Source organism: Falco punctatus (assembly GCF_963210335.1).
Source record: "Falco punctatus genome assembly, chromosome: 4".
Lineage (NCBI taxonomy): Eukaryota > Metazoa > Chordata > Aves > Falconiformes > Falconidae > Falco > Falco punctatus.
Window position 1 is genome coordinate 58,303,614 of NC_137583.1, and position 16,524 is coordinate 58,320,137.

The 16,524-nt window shown below is 42.4% G+C and overlaps 1 protein-coding gene across 14 annotated transcripts in view; it reads right to left on the reverse strand.

The window, feature by feature from the left end:
* KMT2C (lysine methyltransferase 2C) overlaps positions 1-16,524 on the reverse strand; it is a 197,622-nt gene that overhangs the window by 17,019 nt on the left and 164,079 nt on the right. For all 14 annotated transcript variants that reach the window (XM_080386936.1, XM_080386935.1, XM_080386941.1 and 11 more), the window contains 8 exons: positions 14,335-16,215; positions 12,969-13,294; positions 10,304-12,126; positions 8,939-9,050; positions 7,835-7,913; positions 7,661-7,724; positions 5,373-5,605; positions 601-2,298 (listed from right to left, as the gene is read on the reverse strand). In XM_080386936.1, coding sequence (XP_080243062.1) covers positions 601-2,298; positions 5,373-5,605; positions 7,661-7,724; positions 7,835-7,913; positions 8,939-9,050; positions 10,304-12,126; positions 12,969-13,294; positions 14,335-16,215 — 6,216 coding nt within the window. The remainder of the gene's footprint in view (positions 1-600; positions 2,299-5,372; positions 5,606-7,660; positions 7,725-7,834; positions 7,914-8,938; positions 9,051-10,303; positions 12,127-12,968; positions 13,295-14,334; positions 16,216-16,524) is intronic.

The following is a 16,524-nucleotide window of genomic DNA, read 5'->3' on the forward strand; positions in this document are numbered from 1 at the left end:
TTTAACAATTTCACACTTCTGATAAAAATCCTAGAGCATAGTCTCTACTAAAATTAGAGACAGTATATGCATTTTCCCAGGCAAAAAATGAGCACGGACTTGGTTCAGTCACAGAACACTCCCAATGGTGCAGATGAAGGGGAGTGAAGTCCAGCCCCACGGCTCTGCAAAGGTGCACAGGTCATCCCACACCTGACTAAGGTGGAGCCACAGAAGAAAGCAGCATACAGCCATACCGTGTACTGTACGGAAACATCCTAGTAGGTAATTAAGCATCCTGCTGTAAAATCTTGCCTTTATCTGGGTAAATATTAGGAAGTGGCATTTTTTAAGATGACTACCTACAAAAAAACTCTTTTGCATTTTAGTAATTTCTGAATACATCCATCTACAAAATCACATTGATTCTTTCTTTTTGTAACACAGATGATTTACTCATGGAGCAGAGGCAGGAAGGGAGGTAAAAATTCTTTAAAGCTGTTTATTCCACTCGTGCACATAGGTAATCTCCCTGCCTTTTCACAAACGCCCATGGTAAAGGCACAAACTAGCCTTTGATTGTTGATGACCACTGCATAGCAAAACCAGTAACAAGCTCACCATTCCTTCAGCTGGATTCTGCTTCTCTGTCAACTTCTTATCCCCAGAAGCCTCCTCTTCTGTTCGGCCACTGTTCTCTGATTTCTGATTGACAAGAGATGAGGACTTCTTATTTTTAAGCAGGTGTTTAAGCAATTCGTTCCCGGACTCCCCTTTCGCAGCTGGAACACTAGCTGGTTGTGCTGGGCTGTGAGCTGAAGAGGCAGGCTGTGATGTGACCTTATCTTCTTCCACCTTAATACTGCTTGGATTTTCTGGTTTAGGCTCAGCTTGACCTGAGCACTGATCAGTTTCTGCCTTTTCTAGTTTAACTTCTTGAATGCTGGCAGGTGTATCTGTTTTAGCCTTTTCAGTCTCTGTATTTACGTTCGGCTGTTTCTGCGGCAGGCTGCTGTTGGGGAGCTTACATTCCAGCTCCAGAGAGGTCTGGCTCTCTCCTGCGCTTGATGTTGATGGGGCCGCTAACTCCGCTGACTCCTGTTCATCTTGATGACGAGAAAGTTCACTGGGGGTGTTAACTGTGGGGGTGGAGGTAGAATCTGAAATGGTTGGAGTGGATGGGGCAGTTATATCTGAATGCGGAGTTGACGGGGCTTTTATTGACTCAGCGTCATCGTCCTTCTTCTTTTTTCTCGTCCTTTTCTTTTTTCCTTTCTCTTCTGGGATTATGTCAGAATACAGCTGTATGAGAGACCGGCTTGATCCAGGGAAGTTTGTTGCCTGGGGCACATTAGTGTCCGAACCACATGGGGCACCACTACCGAGTGCTGCAGATGAAGGTACAGCAGAAGCAAATGGAGGCCTGACTTGGTTCGGTGTAAAGGCAGCCCCCGTGAGATTCCCATGAGTTTGTTTTACGTTATGGAAATTAGGGGCTCCGCCTGGAACAGCAGATGCATCAGGTCCAAAAGTTGTAGGCCCCACTGGCCTTCGCTCACTGCTTTGCATAAAATTCGCGGCAGGAGGTGAGGTCACAGAGCCTTGTTGCAGAATTTGCCCCATTTGTTGCTGTTGATGCTGCGGAGACTGCTGAAGAGGTCGCGGAGTTTGTATGAAATCACAAGGCAGATCAGAATTAAAGAAAGGTATCTGAGACAAGGACGTTTTGTTATTTAATTCAGACCCTATCATACTGTGCTGCTCTAGTTCCATTCTCTGCTGTAAAGCCCTCTGTCGGTCTACCTCCTGCATAAGCTGAATGCGTTGCCGTTCCTGTTGCTCCCGTAAACGCTCCTTTCTTTCCCGCTCTTGAAAACTTTCACTAAAAGGGTTATTGTCCTCAAACTCCACCCTTGGTGGCGGTCCTGACTGTGCAGTTGCATTTGGACCAGGCACAGGAGCTGGTGTACCAGGAGTAATAGGCAATGGTGTCATCGGAGGCTGCATCCTTGCTGGATTCATGGAAATATGACTGGCAGGGGCGTTTGCAGATTGCCATCCAGATAAATTTGGCATTCTGGTTGGGTTGGATTGCCCAGGGATCACCACTGTATGTTGCTGATGCTGGAGCTGTTGTGCCACCATGGGGAAGTTTTGCTGATTTATTGCTGGTGATGCTCCTCCTGGAACCACTGGTGCTTGAGCCTGGACGCCTGGCATTATAGCATGGGGTGCCATTCCACACTGCTGCTGCTGCTGCTGCTGCTTGATTCGATATTCCTCAATTAGTTCTGCATGCTCTTTCTGCTGCTTTCGAATCTAAAAATTAAAAGAGTAATTATTCATCTCTAACATGTACTGACTACGTAAATAGCATCATAATTTCAGTAGAAAATGAACCTCAGGCAAAAATACCATTTCTACACAGTCTTATTTTCTCTCCCTTTTTAAGGCTAATTAGCCATTATTTCAGTAGAAATACTATCCATCCCAAAATTTTAGAAAAAACAACAGTGCCTCAAGGTTCTAATTAAATACCAAGACTGCACTGTGCTAGAGAATCTACAAACCAAACCCAGAAGTGATGCTTGTCCTACAGATTTTATCATGCATGCACAGGATAACAATAGTTGGGAACAGACAGGAAAGAGGAAACAGTGAGATGGATGACCTTACACATTAGCAAACATTTTTCAAAGATGTAATTGAAAAGGAAAAGTTACAGGAAAACAAGGAAGTAGATTCCCATTTATTCACAGGCAGAGTCTCAAATGTCACACAGCAGACAAAACTGGCAACTACCGCTTGAAAATTTTGTATTTTAGGATGAAAATAAACTTGACTGGGATACTAGAAGTTAAGCCTAGTCGTTTATTTTTAAGACAAGCAGGAGAAGCCAATGGAAGGATATGACAGTGTCAACCAGCCAAGAAAGAGCTTTTCAGAAACACAACCGGTATCTAACTACACTGCTTTCTAAAGAAGATAAAAGGACTTGTAATCCACTGGTTAATAATGCATACATTATGGAAAATCTCTCTCTCACTTCTGTTCATTAGATTATGGCTTCCGCAACTTCCATTTGCTGTTTGTACTGGCAGAAGTAGTCCGTAACAGAATTAAAAATATTTGATAGCACTCTCCGTTATCTGGGGCACAAGGGACAAGCCAGAAAGCTCAGGATAACACAGATATTACAGGACACGCTCCACAATGCAGGACAGATGCGCCCAAAAGGCTATTTACACAGTAATCTCAGGTCCAAGATGATTTATGAGCTCTGGCTTGGCACTGACGCTGCCAGATAAACATTGCCACTGCATAAAGCCACCAAGTGGATCGATCTGCATTGCACAGCCCAGTGCTCCAGGACCCCTCTGTGGGTGCACAGCGCTAAACCTGTGCTGGCTCTGCACACCTACACCAGGCACCCAACCCACCGCGCCCTGCCGGGACCTGCAGTGGCGGGCCAGCCACGTGACCCTACCTGGAATCTGTTGGGATCTCAAAGGACCAGCACCGACTACACCCAGCTGGACCTAAGCCGACCTGCGCAGATCGACCTGGTGGTTTTAACAGCGTAGGAGAGAACAAGGCGACAAGGCAGGGCTTATTAGCACAGGCAGCCTGCCACACCGAAGCAGTTACGCTGCCCTGGCTGCAGAGACAATACGGCAGTGTCTGCATGGCGCCGTGCCTGAGCTAATAACCCTGGCAGGCAGAAGCTCGTGTTGCACAAAGCTCTGGTTCCTCTGCGCCCGTGTCCAGGACCAGCAATTCGCAGGGTCTTCATGGTTCTTTTCTCTCTACATACATACAGAGGCTTCGCCCTTTTAAAAAACTAATGGAAGCCTGATTACAGAAAAATTACTTGATCTGATTTGAAATGAGTGGTGAATTGCTTCGAATAGAAGGTCCTTAAAAACATACTTTAATAAAACCTTATTTAAGCTCCTACTGTTCCGTAACAAATTGCTGTTTAGGATGTGGATGACTGCTCTAAACCAGTGCTTAAGGGGAAGTGGAGGGCATTTACCAGCAGCGTATGAAACTTTAAAAATGGAAAATAAAAGAACCTTAATTATGGGGCACTAAATGAATCTGACAGCAGTGTCATGATTAGCAGCTGTTACTTCAGCACAACTCCACTGTAAGTCTACACTAATGTATGTATGATACACGTTGGTTAAAATGATTTTTTTTTTCATTTATTCTACCTGTGATTCATTGTGGAAGGGAAAAAAGGAGGAAGAAATAACGTAGATGTAATTTATCTGCTCCACCCCTCTTCCACACAGTGAAAAGTCGAGCCAACTAATATTCCATCCAGCGCATACTTTGTCTTGAAGCAACACAGCAGCAAGAACTTGAGGGTCAGATATCACTTAGGACTTCATTCCATGCAGCCTCCTGCCAATTTTTTCCTCTCATATTAATAAAGGATAAATCTGAAGTGTTTTCATGTTCAGCAGGTCTAGCTGACCCTGACAATCATGCCAGATAATTTATAAACAGTGTCTTGAAGAACACAGCATTCAATACAGTTGGCCAAAGCATAGGTTTATCAAAGCTATCACAGGTTTAACTTTTCTCTCACTTACTATAAATCACAGGTACAACATGTAGCAAGTGAAATTCCAACTGCACATAAAGAAAGAAAACCAAACCCCAGTAGAAGTTGTTACATATTGCAACAGGGGCCCAGAGAGGCTGGGAAATCTCTGCCCTTGGAGACTTGCAGAACTCAACTGACAGGGTCCTGAGCAACCTGATTGAACCGTGAAGCTAGTTCTGCTTTGATCAGCAGACTAGATGATCTCCAGATATCTTTTTAACCTATATTATTCCATGACACACTAACAGATAACACACACTGCTGATCAGCATCTAGCAACTAGACAGATCATAAAACTAGAGTAATGCTACAGGTACAATGAAAAGAGATTTTCAAACAGTAACGTTAGACTGGCATATAACCAAGAGGTTCTGATCGCGCAAGGACACCTGCAAAAGACTGAGTTAGGAGGTTCACTCAAGCCTGAAACAGAGCCCTGCATGCTAAGGCTTTCCTCTGAATCTTTCATTTATGCTTTTCATGGTACCTGGAACTTTGTTGCAAGTCATTTTGCCAAGCGATTTCTCCTCTTCCAAAAGTACTAAAATAACTTTTTGTCATAATGTTTGCCATAGCATATTCTCCTACAGCTCCGGTGTCACTGGCAACCTGGAGCAACACTGTTACGCACACAGAATATGACAGGCAACGGCTCCCTTTAAATAAGCTCCACTGTATTTCAGTGTTTCAACTCACCTTTTAGAAGATTTAAAGGAGAGAGGCATACCAGTATGACAGATTAGTATTAAGGTGATCAGTTTGGATTCCAGATGATTACCTGTTCTAGCTGTTTTTGGACCATACTTTGCTGCTCAGTAACGTGTTTAAGCTGTTCTGCATCTTCTTCTGGGAACTCACGGCCAGCTTTCTTGGCTGTACGCTGTTTTGCTGAGAGTGCCTTTTTGGATTTTCTGTGTGCTCCAATTTGCTCCTCAAGGTACTTCTGTTGCATTTGAAGAAGTTGTTGTGTTTCTTGCAGCCATTCCTCATATTGCTTTCTTTGTGAATCATCTAGAAAGAAGGGAAATTAAGTATGATATGATCTCATCCTGGGGGTGAGCTCTCATCCTGCTTCTCAGAGATGCAGTTTAATAATCATGTTCCCCCTCTTATTTTAAGAAACCATTGGTCAAGTTCTGTCAGATTTGACAGAAGATTTGATATCTTAAGAGACACTAACTCTTGGAGTGATCCGAGTAAATAAAGGAGAAAGAGATCCAAATTCCTGCATTTACTGAAAGAAAGCAGTTTTAACATAGTCCTTTAATTTGAAGAGACCCCAGCCCACTGTCTAGCCAGTAAATTTGTACTTGCTGCTCAGTGAGCAAACGTAGCTTTGAAAGCAGCTACAGAACATGGTGGTACCGTGCTCTGCCCAGAAGCGGGGACACGGAAGACCCCTGGAAGTACTCAGATAGAGGGAAAGAGATTAGGGAGTAAGGATACAAATTTACAGGAAAACACGCCTCATTAATTCTGGTGTGTGCAGAAGAGTTTTGTACATATAAAAATCTATTTTTATTACTACTTCTAAGAAAAAAAAATAAACATCCATCAAATATTCATGAAATGACAGAAAGATAGTGTCTCGGCAAAAATAACTTTGTGAGGTCTCTGCACAGGGCCTTCAGCACAGGGTCTTCTCCTCCCCACCAACACACAGACTCTCATTTAGACTGACTGTAACTGAGACATTACTCTTTTTACAAATGAAAAACGCTCGTCCGCTGTGAGCAGTCTATTGCTCTCAGATGTTTTTCTTGAGGCAAAACCCTCATGTCTCATAACACTTGATGTGCACCAAGCCCAGAAGGCAAGAGAGGTTTGGTGACGATTTGTCTCCTGATTGCATTGTTGCAATGAGCCGGGTAACCAGGAATACAGCACGGATCTTCCTTGTAAAGAAAGTTTAATAAAGATACCTGCATGACAGTATGATTTCAATATAACCATGTCCTCCTTGTGCTCCAGTCCCTATCACCTGCTTTTAACAGTCACTGCGGTAGCAACAGCCATCAACTCTAATGGCTCAACTAAATCAATCCACAGTCTTGGGGGGTGCCCATTCTTTCAACAATAAATTCAGGGAAAATAATCACATAACCTGAGGGGACAATGGAGTGGAAACGATGGAGACGGGAGCAACACAGAAGTGCAAATGAATGCATTGAAATATTAACAAGTTCCAGGTAAGAATAACTACTACTGAAATGAGAAACAGATTTTCTCAAGTGCTCAGAACCACCACCACCCCCACCAAAGCAAGGCCACCCCGGAGTGCCATGTCAAATCTCACCAGAAAATAATACAGAAAACATTGCAAAAGCTCCTTATTGCATACTCACTGCTGCTGCTCCAGCTTCTGGAAGAGCGGAAGGTGTTTACTTCTGTTTCTTATTCATAAATATCAAGTGAAGTTTTTGCAGCAATAGAAACAGTTTTTTACATGTGGTCTTCCTCTCCCAGTATATGCTCAGTTTTAATTTCTGCTAATAAATCTTTCTCGTCATAGAGACTAGGATTTACAATTGATCTAGCACAGCCAGACACAAGGAACACAAAATACTAGTGTTATGTATTTCTGCTTTCAACAATCGTGGTTCCCAGCCAGTCTTGCTTCACTAATGCCTGGAAAGCTTTTATTGGTATTTGTTGAAATGACAATGATGCTGCAAAAAACTTTTTGCTTCTGAAATACCCCCCCCCCCTCCATCAATATAGACAGTTGTTCTCACTGAGCTCAGAATGCAAAGACCCAGCTTTTGACATAGCAGTCTGTTAGTTAATAGATTATTATTCTCACATTAATTCAAGTAACACTAATTTTCTGTGTGTTCTGTTTCCCTCTTTCCTCATGGTGTTTCTCTGAGGATAGCTTCTAGAAAAAATTTTAATAACATGTACGATGCACTCCATTATTAGTTGGTATCATAATGATGAAATGACTCAATTTTAAAAGCATGAGTTTTTGAGAGACAGGATCCATTTATGGTTATTTTATTTTAAAGAAGAGCGAATTGTAGAATGAAACATCAACATACAATAAATTAGTACATCTGTACTTACTGACAAAACCAGGACCAAAATTGGGAGGATTAGGTCTAGAAATCTGAGGTGTCAAACTTCCGTCCTAGAAATTTCAGTAAAACATACAGACAAGGATATTAAATCATGATTCAATTCAAAACCCAAAACCTAGTTATCATTATTTTGTTTAAACTCCACATCAAGTCGTATTACCTGTGTAATTGCCTGCTGCATATGATTTTGGCCTTCAGTGGTCTGAGCTCCTGGCACTGGCTGACCCATAAAGGGAAACCTATATATAAACAGAAAGTGAAATTAAAACTTTTACAACTGGTGGATATTGTAGGGGAGAGACAACCTTTTGTATTATGCTGAACTTACACAAAGCATCCAAATAATTTATAGACATGTGCTTGTGCTACTGTACCAAACTTTTTTGATGTCAGAACATTAATTCTTATCTGATGCCACAACATTTTGCCCTTGGTTGAAACTATTGCATTCTATGCTTTTTAGGGAGATGAAGTAAACATAATGTACTGTGCTAAAAAATGAAGATGCACATAAAAAATCCCTCTGTTTTTGTATTTTAATATATTATCATTTTTTTAAAAAAATTAAAAAATATTAATGGATTTAGATATCATGGTCACCAGCAGTCAACTAGATGTTGGGTAAATGTGTGCCTCTGGTAAGCCACGTATTATCATATAGCACTGCAGTGCATGTTAGGAAGGAGAAAACACACTGTTTTAAGGGCTACATAAAAAGGAAAGGTGCAGATCCTTTCTGCCCACAGACTTCCCACCTACAGTAAAGGCAGTCATGGTGAAGTCTGCACAGTTCATAGCTCCTTTTGTCCTCAGAAAGGACTTAAAGAAAGGATGAAACTTCCATTACTTGGGCTAAAACTTAATTATACTTAGCATTAAATGATATGCTGCAACATGAAGTTTAACTGTTACACAGCCATCGACAGTTTTCAAAACACAGTGCGTGGGAGATGTGTTATTACGTAATTAGGAAGTGGAAAAACAAGAAAAGCATCAACAGTGAAACCAGGTTGACCATGCTTGACCAATGACATTACAAGTGGAACACAAGTCTGATGTGTTCTAACACTTTTAATAGTTTCGACTGCCACAGTGGCTTTATTCTTAGGACATCATCTTGTATTAGCAGGGACTACGAGCTACACGACAAAAAGATCTTTTTCCACTTCTACATTTTTTCATTTGCTGTGCACAGTTTCCCCTAGGTCTTATCATTTCCTTTTACATTTTGCAGCCCTAAAGATTGATACCAAGTGTTGCCTACCTGTTCATAACCATTGGTGGCATCCCCATGTTACTCTGCGCCATGACTTTATTGATCCCCTTAAGAGCTACCATTTTTGCTTTCATTATGGGATCAGTAATTGCATCAAAGTCTATAAAAGAAAAACAGCAGAAGTGAATTACATAGCTGAACATTACTCGTTATTAACTGGAACTGACTTGTTTAGAGCTAGTTCATGCATAGATCATCAGCAAAACAATGTAATTGCATTACTATTTCACATTACTTGTCTTCTCCACTTTGAAATTCATGGTTAATATGTAGTTTCATGTACCCTCTAAGGAAAGTCACTCCAGTGGTAACTGTCCTTGTTTTCAGCCACAACAAAGAAAGAAAAGCAGGTCAGTCTGAGAAGGGCTCAAGACCCAATTTGGTTTGTGACCCAACAGATGAACAAATTCTATTTATAGATTTAAGAATCAAGAAGAAGAGTTGTTTCTGTGAGTTCAGTTGGCAAAACTGACAGATCGCCACAAACGTACTAAGAAAATGGTTTAGTCGCCCTGTGATTATGAGTAGCACTACAGGCAGAAAGGCACACGCCCCGTGCAGCATCTGAAAAGACCATCAGCATGGTAAACTCTGCCTTTTTGCTGTCTCTCCTGTCAGGTGCCTCACACGGAGTAGGATAAATGGGGGTACAGAACAGCTGAGGCTGGAAAGGGCCTCTGGAAGTCATCTTAGCTACCTGGGGTGGCTACAGCATGTTCTAGCCACACTACAAATACAGAGCTGTGACTTAGGAGGTAGGTTAAATCTGTCTTTTGAACAAACAGCCTTGACGACCAGTGTAGTTGCAACTAACATATTTCTCAAAATTTTGTTATTTCATTAATAACAATTAAATGATAGTGATGGTCTTGCTCTAGATGTTCAAACCGCTACGTTAAACAGGAAATGACAATTTATCTTAAATGCTTTTAGTACGTGCAGAATTATTTGTGCCGTTTCTGGGTCTTGCTTCGATTTCGAGTTAGTAACACAGCTTTTGATGATCCCTTCCCTTGAGATACACAGAACATTGCAAAAATGTGCATTTACTCCATATCAGATATGAGAACCTAAAGTATAAGGAGAACATGCAACAGAGCTGATGTCAGGAAAAAAATCAGCAGTAATAAAGTTACCCTGATCCTGGTAATGTCAACAGAAGCCTTGTCATGGAGTTCAGAATTCCACCTACATGCTCCATTCCCATACTCCCATTGCAACCTACTGGGCAGGTTGTTTTTTGTTATGCCACCTTCAAGCTCCACATATCTACCTGCTTCTTTCAGATTATTTAACTATTTATTGTTGTATTTTTGAAAACCTAACCAGAACATAGACAGATCACCCACATACCAATATTGGGGAAAAATGGCTCCGAACGCTGGCGAATCATGGCTTGCATCTGTCGTTGCTGCTGCTGCTCCTGTCTTTCCTGATCCAAAAGGTCCTGCAGAAGAAGTGGCTGTTCCTCTAGCAGAAGTGGTCTCTCTCGACTTTGCTGTTGAGCTAATGGTTGAGGGAGCATTATCTGTTGGGCACCAGATATGCCACTAGGACCAGGACGGTTTGTTACAGCCACAGTTTGATTAGATGTCTGTCCTGTCCCAAAGTTATGATTAGATGACTGACCCTGAATAAATCCTGGATTCGGTGACCCTTGAGAAAAATTATGGTTCATTCGTGGAACCATGGTCAAATTTGAATTTAAAGTGTTTTCCAAGATCTGTCCACCAGGTGTCATTAGTGTTTGTGGAATACCTGACGCATGGTTCATTTGTGGTGTTGGCAAAGATTGAGATGGAGATCCTAGAGTCCTTGCTTCAGCATTATCTGAGCCTTCATTAGACAGCAAACTTGAGAGGACTGGCGTGGACCCAGAAATACTGCAGGAACTTACTGCTCCTTGAACAGGCAGTGGAGCAGATCCCTGAGCATCTGGACTAGGCACAGTTGTTTCTTGACTAGGAACAGCAGTAGTTTTGTCAGGGAATTCTGGGTTAGCAGGCTGCGCAGAAGCCTTTTCTCCATCCTTTAACTCCACTTCAGCAGCCTGCTGAGTATTTGTAGATTCAGCATTTCCATCGCTTTTTTCATTTTCATTCTTCTTTTCCTCCTGAGTGTTTGGGGAAAGTACTTCTGTTTTAATTTCATTTTCTGTAGCAGATTTCTTCTGTGGAGAGTGAGTCTCAGAAGGGGAAACAGTTCTATCACCTTGTTCTTTCTGTTCTGGTTCTTCTGTCTTGCCCTGGATATCTAGTTTGTCATCAATAGGGACACTAAGATCTAGTTCTTCATTAAACATTCCCTTCTTATCCCCCACATCCAGGTCTGGGTCTGTGTATGCAATTATATCAAACTCCCCAGATCTTAGAAGATCATCAAGGTGAGGATCATTGGTTTCCAAATTATCTAAAGTGTCCAGCTCGTCTCCTTTCCCATCCTCTGTGTCTAAATTCAAATTTTCCAGATCTTCATCATCTAAGTCCTTTACTTCAACCCCATCAAGGTCTTTCACATCCAAGTCTTTTACAGCAGGATCATCAGGATCAAGCTTTTCTTCTAGACCATCACTCGGCTGGTTGGGAATCTGTAAATTTGCAGATTCGTCGCTTGGTGCAGATGTAGACAAAGATGGTCCTGGGAATGCATCAGTAACTGGTGGATGACTTAGAGAACGTATGACAAGTGCAGGTGGGTTGTCAGGATTGATTTGATCCTGCTGGGACTGTGACATATGCTCCAAACTTGTAGACATCTGCAGCTGGTTAGGTATACCTTGAGAATTATGTCTCAGTGGTTCTGCCTGTCTTGGGCCTGGAAATTCCTGCCTGGGGATAAACCCTGCGTGTCGCTGATGTGCTGCTGCTGCATCCATAACATTTGCAGCAGAAGGATTAAAAGGCAGTCTTGGTCTCCCATCAGGAGCTCTGTGGCGTAACTCGATAAATGCCTGACCCAATATATTGTGCTGCTGAACTGGAATTCCCTGAGGAGGAAAATGCTGAGGGATCCCAGATCCGTTATTTATTTGCGGACTGTTCACTGGCCGAGGCATATCAACAGACAGAGATCTTCTCAGCTGTGGTGGAACTCCAGGGCGTTGCATTGGCTGCTGAGGACCAAGGAAACGTTCTTGACCTGATGGTGGACCATGGCCACCTCCTGGAAATCCATATCTAAAACAAAGTACGCAAGACTAAATAATCTTTTTTCTCAGAACTGCCTAGCCTGGCATATTTGACTAAATAACTATTCACCAAAATGTTTTACAAGATGCATTCATTAAAATACTTAAATAAATATCTTGACTAATTATGCTTACATTTAAATGAGCTTTATGACTACAATAAAATAATTGCTTTAATTATGCTTAATAAACAAGCTGTTTTAAATTCCAATAATAATAATGGATAGAAAACTGACAGAACTATCTTAGTAAATACACTATGTATTAATGCAACTCAGCACAAAAAATGTGTGGATTTAGAAATTACCACAATAAATCCAAAATACCGAGAACAATAATTCCTGAGATGACAATGTATGCCAATACTCGCATTCACTTTACATCATAGCATTCTCTATAAAAATGGCACAGACAGAAGTTGACATTTGATTACATATTCATTATAAATGCAAACAAGTATAGTACATTTATTCATTATTAAGACATCAAAGCTAAAGTCAGTCACTTTTTTAAAAAAAAAAAGAAAAAGAAAAAGAAATGCCCTGGAACCACGGGCAACAAGATCTTTCAGGTCACAGTTTTCACAGGTATTGCTGTTTCCCCATTTTTATTTCTGATTAACTCCCAATAAAAGACAGTATAAAACAGCGTTCATGTAAAACACACATTCTAATGCTACTTACAGGAAAACTCACCGTACATACTGACTTACCAGCTACTGTAGACAACACATGATTTTTATCAAAAAACCCACAACCCTTTATCTAACAATTTATGTAAATGTAGAATTACCCCCATAATACCCCGGGTTTAAGAGATCAAAGAGCTTACCTAAGCCCATGAGGTCTCATCCCCATGGCATTCATATCGCCTGGGAACTGGGGTCTATTGAACTGCCCATCAGCAGGAAACGGTCCACGTTGGTCTTTTGGGTATACAGTGAACCTTGGCCCACCTGGAGGGACAACAGATGACCTAATATTCCCAGGATAAGGAGGAGGAGGGCGGTTAAAAATTTGGTTTAAGTTGTCTTGCTGCCAGTGCTGAAGAGGAGTTGCATGGGTAGGAGCTGCTGCATCCTGCAAGGCTTTTTCCTGACGAACCGCATTCTTCTTCTGCTGCTGTTGCTGTAGAATAATTTCACGTAATTTCTGGCGCTGTTAAAAAAAAAAAAACACAAAAAAAAATATTGCGCTTGACAGTGCAATTGACAGATTTTTGAAGTGTTACAGTCTGCTACGTTAAGCCTTTTGGAGGACGAAAATTCTTCAATTGCTAAAGAAAAATATTGTAACGTAATCAACTCAGAAATTAGAAGAGGGATCAAATATTGCAAGATGCTGGTAACACAACTTGAACTCCAGACCTCTTCTTAAAGTGTATAGTTTGAACCCATTTTACCAATTAACATAAGCAAATCTCTTCCTTTTTCTATTCCAGTAATACAGGCCCTTTTACCACATGAAAAACTGCATTCTGAGGGAGAAAGGTGACTACAGGTCACCTGAAGTCACCGGCAGAAAGTTCAGCAGGAGGTTTACATCAAAGCTACAGAATTTACTCTGAAACTGTACGATAAATACTACCAATTGTTCCCATTACTTCTACTTCTTCCAAACAAAAGACCGAGCAGCTTTCCACAAGCTGAATGTAATTTTATTTCTCAGCAAGAGCTGTTTGCCAAACATCAACAAAAACCTGGAGTGAACGTGCCTCCAGAGCAGTGCCCAACGGTAGGATTCACCTCAGTATGGCAGCCAACTGGATGGTTCCGTGTCTAGTCTGAGATCTTTGCCTATACTCCCTTTTCCAGTCAATTAACAAGTCACTGACAATCAGTTCTACATCTCATCTATTATAGGACAGAATTAATTGTCCTTTCAAGGTGTTCCCCCCACACACACACACTGTAGATAAAAAAGCTATTACAGACCAATCATCTATGTCTCCAGTGGCTTCAAAGACAGCCTTTGCTTCCTTTCTGGATCTTGTTCAAACTCCTTAAAATTACTCATGTTCTATATTCTATATACTGTAGTATGTTAATTGGTCCTCCTGGATAGCACTAAGTGAATGAAGGTAATACTACATTATATAGCTATGTTTAATAGCAAGAAACTTCAAGTATTAACAAGAATGAGGGACATTCTTCTATTTATAAAATTTTAAAACCCTCAGTATTAAACATTTTTCTCACCTGTCTTAACTTCTCAGTATCTGCTTGAGACATATTCATGGTATTCTGCGTATCTGTAACCCCTGTAGTGGGTGCCGGGCCAGGAACTTGCGAAACTTTGGGAAATTGTTGTCCTTGAGAACTCATTGGAGAATTTCCAGATGCATTGAAGGTGCCCTCAGATCCAGGCCGTGGCTGTTCAGCAGCATCATGGGCCAGCTGACCAGTTCCAAAAGATTCTGGCTGAGGTCTTGGAGTCATTGGCGGTTGATCATACGGGTCACGTGCTGGAGCAGTGGGACCATGGCTAAAGGAATCAGTTATTGCAGGTCCTGCAGGTCTGGGAGTTTGAGAACATGGATCTGATGGCCTGACAAAAGTGCCCTGCAACCTGTTCTGCGGCGTCTGCAGGAAAGGATCCCTGTTTGGTATTAGTCCTGGCCTTGACACTGCAGGTCTGTTAAAACTCTCTGGAATCCCTGGCCTCGGAGTTGCTGGTTGCTGAGAATAAGGATCATTGAGAAGTGGCCTCGGTGTTCCAGGAGGTTGGGTGTAGGGATCAGAGTGTCTCTGATTTGCTGGGGACTGGGCAAATAAATCTGCTGGCTGAGCAGGTCTTGGTGTTGGTGGTTGCTGCATATATGGATCAACTGTGGTGGGACGAGGAGTTCCTGGAGGTTGGGCATAAGGATCAGCAACTGGCCGAGGAGTACCTGGCGGCTGGGAGTAAGGATCCTGAGAAGCTGCCCTTGAAATGGCTCCAGACTGAGCGAAAGAATCACTCTGCTGCCGCACTATCCGGGGTGGATGGGCAAAAGTCTCCTTTATTGCAGGATGGGGAGTAAGGGGAGGCTGGCTGTACGGATCATTAGGCTGATTGTGGGAAAAGTTATCCACCGGCCTTGGTGTCAAAGCGGGCCTTTCGTATGGATCAACAGCAACGCGCCTTGGTGTACCTGGCATTGATGCGTAAGGATCTTGTGGGGACTGAGGTGGGCGCATGGGCGTTTTAAAAGGTCCAGGGCTACCATCAACAGGAGTAGGAGTAGGAGTCAACGGTGGCCGTGCATATGCATCAGCAGAAGTTACTCTCTGTCTCTGAAACGCATCAGTTCTAGGAGCCGGCTTAGTAAATGGATCGCTGCTTCCAGCTGTTAAAGGAACCTTCCCTGACTGTTCCATAACTATGGGCGACCTTGGGACCCCCAGCGGTTTGGAGAACTGCTCTGATGCCATGACAGGCCTGGGTGTGTCTGGTGGCTTTGCATAGGGATCACTGCTACCTGGAGATGAAGAACACGAATCCCTGACCGGCGAAGGCCTGCTTCCTGACGGTTCAGTTACCTGAATGGGCCTAGATATGGACGACTGTGGTGCACAGGTATCTAAGGGTGCAATGGTATTTCTTCTAACAAAATTTTGGTTAAGGGGTGCTGGTCTAGGTGTTCCCACCATTTTAGCATACGGATCCATGGGAGAAGGAGGTCGCGTGTTTGTGGAACCTGGAGAAAACATCTGTTGTGATGATGTCTGAGGAGTCTGAGACTGAGACAGTGAATCATGTACTGGGATTCGGGTTGGAGTCGGGGGTGGGGCTTGTGGTTTTAGGAACACATCATCTGAGGATGCTGATGTAGGCGTAGCAGGTAGCGGCTGCTTTGTAAATAGATCCTTATGGAATGTCTGTTGTGCAGGAGACATACTTCCATTGCCAGTCTGTGGCGTTAAGGGGCTCTGGATCCCACTGCTAGGTGTGTCTGAGCCAGACTGGTTCAGAAGCTGTTGTGAACCAAACTGCTGCTGCTGCTGCTGCTGCTGCTGTTGCTGCTGCTCATTTTTCACTTGTTCAAGCTTCTGCGTGGCTTCTATTTTGGCTTGCTGCTTACTTTTTTGCCGCATTTGCTGTTTTAAAATTACGAGGAAAAAAGGTCACACTTGTAAGTCCAGGGTATACAAAATCTTTCTAATGACCGAATCTGTAACTAAAACTTTAGGACACGTCACAGATCAATTATAAATAATTGTAAATTGCAAAGTTTAAATGCAATGGAAGCAGAGTGTTTAGCTATTTGCAAAGTTCAGTTACCTTGACATGCACCTTGATTGCCTGGGAAAAAGCATTCCCCAGGTTGCCTAAAGAGCAGCACTGCTTTCCAAACTGATACTCTGAAGACAGAAAGTTACTGACAGATGCAGCACTGACGTGAGGCA